General features: G+C 36.0%; 1 protein-coding gene across 1 annotated transcript; it reads right to left on the bottom strand.

The window, feature by feature from the left end:
* Positions 1–1,360: 1,360 nt before the first annotated feature.
* Positions 1,361–2,528, bottom strand: LOC139136332 (uncharacterized). Its single transcript, XM_070704056.1, has 2 exons — positions 2,407–2,528; positions 1,361–1,751 (listed from the first exon to the last, which is right to left on the bottom strand). The coding sequence occupies exons 1-2, from the start codon at positions 2,526–2,528 to the stop codon at positions 1,361–1,363; spliced, it is 513 nt and encodes a 170-aa protein (XP_070560157.1).
* Between the last annotated feature and the right edge of the window lie 3,472 nt (positions 2,529–6,000).

The following is a 6,000-nucleotide window of genomic DNA, read 5'->3' as shown; positions in this document are numbered from 1 at the left end:
GCTATGAAACAACTATAGTACTGTGTATTGGTTTGTGATAGTCAAGATAACCTATAATGAACACTGACAGCGGTTGTAATAGTTACGAAGCGAAAGATACTCTTGTTCGATTCATTGAAAATGTAAAATCCTTCTTGAAATTGAAATCACTGAAGAAGATGAACAACAACATCAACGAAAAGTACAATGTGAAGTGTACGTGCAAATATAACAAATGATAGTTTTTAAATTTTAAACGACAGAATCATTGTAACTATTACTGAAATGGACTACTGAAGTACATCTATATTACCTGCTATCGATCTCTGAAATACAAATTGATGCCACCTTATGCAATGGTTATTGGAAAAGATAAAGACGGTTAAAATGTTAATTGAAATGCAACTGAGTGTCCTAACAGATATAATCTGTTTTAGAGATCTCATATGGCATGTCACTGTGACTTTAATAATCACCAACATGTTTAAAGTCCTTTTCATCTGCAGTCAATGCTTGTACTTGGCATAAGAACAGCAAGGAATAAAACATTTGTAAAATATATATCGGCTGAGATGTGGAAAACACAACGTAGAAAATATTTTGTCGCGGGGAGTTGTTTCCTTTATATATGATTACATGATAACATTCAGTGTTACTCCATTACCAATCAAACTGTGCTTGTCGCATTGCCTTGATTATAGTTTTCTAAATATGAAGCATTACATTGAGGACATTTTCTACGTATTGGGCCCAAAAGCATTGACACTCTTATTGAATGATAAAACTCTCCGAAGTCCCTTTCTAGGTCATTAAACAAACTAACGCGATAGAATTAATTTGGGATAATTGGATCTTTTATTTTTCGAATTCCTCAAAACCATTAGGTGCCCTGAAGCTGAATGTTGCAATATTACAAATTACTCATTAAAACAAGTGTCTAACTTAAAAAGAAAGCAGATCGGGTTACATTTGCAGATTAAATCGACATTACTTCACCATCCAATTATCCCAAATTAGTTCTGATCGTGTTCAATTAGAAATGCAACACTGCTTTCCTGTTGCAGTGGAGTCCATTTTCCTATTTCTTTTCTCCATTTCAAGACAAGCCTTTTTGTATTGCTGGATAGCGTGCCGCCGATTGAGAGTAACATCGACATCTAGAGACGTACCATTATCTATTTTCATTGCATCGATCATCTTTGTAATTTGGTTTACTTTAGCTTCGTTTCCTCTAACCCGGCCTTATTATTTATCGTTAGGACACGGTTTTTGCAGTCTTCGAATAACTTTTTCAGATAATTTGGGGTATCGTCACTGTGTAACGATTTTTTCAAGTCGAAATCTTCTAAGCTAAACTGATCTTCTCTCGTGAAAACTATAATTAAGAAGTTACTAATTTCTCTCCGAAGAGATTTCGAGCAAATTCAATTCCGTTGATGACTTCTTCTGTGAAACGTCCGTTTGCATTTAAAGTGAGTACGATGGCATCTAGGCCATAACCCTCCCACTCTTTCGCAGCTTCCATACAAAGATGGAATTCTTTCGCCAATTCTTCGCAAGTCAATTCTAAGCAGGTGTCGAGAAGTGGTGGAGTATCGATTACGATGATTTTCCTAGGCTCCACTCTTTCCTTGGGGGTCATGCTCTTGGTTGTTGTGGCCATTGACCGTTTGCTCTCGAATGCGTCTTCACCAAGTATGGTATTGCCTGTAGCACTCTTGCCACTGCCCGCAGGACCAATTATAGCGATCGTCAGAGTTTTGCCGACAGTTCTGTGAATAAAAATTGAGTTGGATGGTCTGGCTAACTGCTGTATATTTAAATATTTTACCACCAGATTGTGCGTTTATTTGTAAAGTGTAAGACATATCCACATATGTTGCATTATTCTTTATCGTGACATGATGGGTAGATTTAAACATTTTTGCCTTATCAAGCAGTTAGTTCTTCTCTAATGATGTCGATGTGCTATAGTGCAGCCGTCTCCATTATGTTTTGTTAGATAGTGCGTTCTCTTGAATATCGGCATACCACGAAGGATATTATGCATGCCTGACAAACGAGAACTACATTTCAACTATTCTGAAAATAAACAATAGTCAAAATGTTGTATAGCGTCACAATAAACTACCGTTGAGAGGATTGATCACTAAGAGAGTACATGATGACCAGATTTCACCCGTTTGTTCTACAAAAAACGCTAGCCTATTGCAACTAATTTGGGAGAACAGGATCTTTTACAGTATTAAGTATCTTATTGCTGATTATTATTACAAATTACCCATAAAAACAAGTAAATTTGAGGAAGTAGCTGATACGGAGAAATTTGCTGATTTAATAAACATTATACTTCAATTTCCTATTCTCCAAAATTAGTTCCAATCGTGTTAAGCTTGTCAGCATAACAGTCTGTAGACGAAACTATACCGACACTTACGAATGACGACTCCTAGAAGGGGTTTCCCTTCCTCCTTCAGTTGTTGTTGTTTGGGAATCTGCATCCGATTTTCCATTTTTTCCTTTGCGTGACTTTGGATGTTTTGTATCATGTAGGCTCACATGATCAAACAAAAGTGGATCGTTCTTCTCCTGCAGTCATTTACTGCTTTCGCTATTTCAGGCAACTGTCCATACTTTTTATCTGGATCCCTCTCCTCGTTATTCAAATAAAATACTCGATTATTAAGCTTACAGTTCCGGATCAAAGTTATTAAATAATTTTCACTTTGAGGATCGTTTGAGGTTGATAACGCATTCTGGTTTTTCTTGTCAGCTCTGGTAAAGACAACAATTAGCCACTTTTCGAAATCGTCTCCGAAGAAAAATCGAAGAGATTCGACAGCGCGCTCAGATTCCTTGGTGAAGCTAATGCTGGCATCCAGTGTAAGGACAATTGCATCGAGGCCATTGACACAAATTTTGTTTCTGATGCCATACACTTCTCAATTTCGTCTTTCATCGAACGCCTTTCTTCTTCAGTATTTGGCAGTGCTGGTGTATCTATTACGAATGAGGGGAATATTTGCTTACAAGTGCTGATCTGACGCCTGTAGAGTGTGAACTAGCTGACGGTGTCGTTGCAAATATTTGCCCCTGCAGGAGCGTGTTGCCGGTCGCACTTTTGCCACTGCCAGCTGGGCCGACGATTGCGATCCTAGGTATTTTTGCTCGAACTTGCCATTATTCTGGAATCAGAAACAAATTTACATAATCACAATAGAATTTTGCTTTAAATTAAATTCCATTTGCTCGAGAGTAATCGTTAAAGGCGTAGGTATAACTCGCTTTCTAATCTGTCGGAAGGCAGTTTCGGACTATAACAATCAGAGTGCATACACTGCGAAACTAATTATGAATGAATGATGATTCGTTTTCAGACCCTTTTAAACAAAGATTTATATTTTTTCGAACTAATAAGGAAAAAGGAAAGCAACTTTTAAGAAACCTTTAACTTCATTAATGATTTGTATTGAGGAACCAGTGCCGTCAATTTATTAAAGCCGGCTTTAATAGCTACTTTGTAGCAACGACACTAATTTAGAATACCTTTTTAAACTCAATACAATAAACAGACGCTCGTAATATTCGGTAAATGTCACTATGTCAGTAAAGATCGAGAGAATCTGTTCTCGCTCATTAAACGCAAATGGAGCTGTTCTATGGAAGTACACGTCTCGAAAGTAAAAGACTTTCAATTTTATTGAAAATTTCCGAAATAAACTTTCATCACTCGCTTATAACAAGAATAGAAGTCAGAGGTCATTGGCAAAGTTTGGAACTAGGGAAACAAATTACCTGATATTTACCGATATTTGAAATCCAAAATTTCCGCCTTCCGTTTGTTAATTCTATGGCAAAAGATACAATTTTCAATTTTCGAAAAACTAACACGGTGAAAAATTTCCTTACTCCAAGAGCTTTAAGATTAGCCTATTAGTGGTCGATCCGAAAAGAATTGTAAAAATTGAGATTGTGAATATCTGTCCACGAGGTGCATTCTACCCCAAAGTGTTGTTTGCAAATGCATCGACTGAAAACATCATAAGATAGCAAACGTTTCTCTGAAACAATGACTTCGAAAATATGAGAAATCGTGACCTCAGAACAAGACAAAACAAAACAAAAGCAAAAAAAACCCAAAAACACTAAAACAAACAAAGCAAACGAGAAAACGCCCAAAAGGCAAGAAATTCAGCAAATTCAGCCGTAAACAAATTCTGTAAGTTTTCATGGGAACGAAAATCGTTTTATTTTCCTTGCAATATGGACATCCCACCCTGATGTAAATATTAATAAATGTAAAACCTTTTACGGTCTGGAGTAAATATTCCCCCAGTTTTTCTCCGCTCCGTACATAACGGTACATAAAGATTTATGCAAACACCTTTGACACCAATATTTTTACTTTTAATATATAATATATACACATTTATGAATAATATTAAGCACATGAGAATTTCATATGATAGTTCTTCAACGTGTAAGTTATGAATATCTATAATTATGACAGGTTAATTTTAGCTCTCTCTTCTGGTATATCAAGATATAACAAGACTTGAGAGAAGCTGTGTCTTGGACAATGACAATACGTAAGTTTGTGCATCTAGAAATAAGGACTAAGTAGTTGAAATGAATGTTACAGTCCGTACTGTAAAATTATCCCCAGCAAATCTCAACAAGCCTATCATCCCTGATAAAAGGGACAATACATCATTTCCAACAAAGTTAATTTTAGTTTGTGTGGTTGATATGCTCGATAACTTGATCTGTAACGAAAGAACTGAACATATACCTCAATTGGTTTTCTTAATTCAGCTCAACATATTGTTTTAGCAACAGTCGACCAACTGTAGATAACCTAGAGCGGTTTTTTTCGTTGCCCTTCAAAGTCTGCCCTATCATGTGCAAATTTACGAAGCTTTACATACTCACGATAAGAGGCGCGACCGTTGTGAAAAGTATTTAAAAGTGACATTGATGATACAAAGCAACCTCGAGTGAGAAAAAGAGAATTTGATATATTGCCTAAAAGTTTTTATGCCTATGGCTTATTTAAAAAGCCAATCATTCGGTTACAAATGCAGATCAAAAGATTTGAGTTTTGAGGACATTGGACTCGAAAGCGATGACGTCATACGCTGACACATCTTTTTGTATCTAAGACGATACTATTTTGTCATTAGGGAAATAACTCACGCTGCAATACTAGATAACAGGGGGGTTTTATGCCATCGTGTTAAAGTTAAAAGTTTGATAAAATTTACTCGCAGTCGGGTTAGTGAGCTGGTATCTGCTCCAACAAATAACATTCAGGAAGACACACAGACAAGATCGTCACATTGCTTCCACTGCTTGATTTTCTTCGATTTTGAGAAAGTTAAAGTATAGGTGATTTAAAAGTAATTCAAAATATTATACATAGTGTAGCCTACCCACTACACATGAAAGCAGAAGTTAAAAAGCATTTGTAAGTTCGTTTTCCGCTGGGAGATTAGTTTCGCCTCGATTCGATTCGATTTCTTTGGGATAACTGTAAAATTTTGTAGAGTGAAAATTACAAATCATTAGAGTTTGCTTCTATTGATGGTCTCTCCCACGCTAAAATATCATCATCTGAATCAGTCAGTCATGTCGATCTCTTAACGTCTTTTAGATATGAGAAATTGTTACAAAAGGGCTATAATTAAATCAAAAGTGTCAGAATGCACGCCTTGTAGAAATTATCGCTTTTACAGGGAAGGGGCATACATTGATTATGTTGTTGATGTTGAAATTGTGATATTTGTATCGTTCTGCAGATTCACATTACTTCAATTATGTTGTTTATTCAAAATTGCTTGCGATGGAAGTAACAAGGTGAGATATTGCGGGAAGTAACTTTATCGCATGCTTTGATGCCGAGATAAACTTTTATGGAAACAAAAATATTTATCACAGTACTCAAGCACGTTATTCAGTATTTTCAATTTACGACAACATATATCTTAGTTAAAGAGGCGTTATTATTATATCATGATATGC

This window comes from Ptychodera flava, chromosome 7, assembly GCF_041260155.1.
Source record: "Ptychodera flava strain L36383 chromosome 7, AS_Pfla_20210202, whole genome shotgun sequence".
Classification (NCBI taxonomy): Eukaryota; Metazoa; Hemichordata; class Enteropneusta; family Ptychoderidae; genus Ptychodera; species Ptychodera flava.
Note: the sequence above shows the minus strand (reverse complement) of the source record. Positions and strands in the feature narration are given on the sequence as shown.

Excerpts from the sequence above, each read along its gene's own strand:
- LOC139136332 (XM_070704056.1), bottom strand. The coding sequence starts at position 2,528 with ATGATACAAAACATCCAAAGTCACGCAAAGGAAAAAATGGAAAATCGG. Across the intron at positions 1,752-2,406 it reads GTCGTCATTCGTAAGTGTCG|AACTGTCGGCAAAACTCTGA; the intron begins GTATAGTTTCGT and ends TTTTATTCACAG.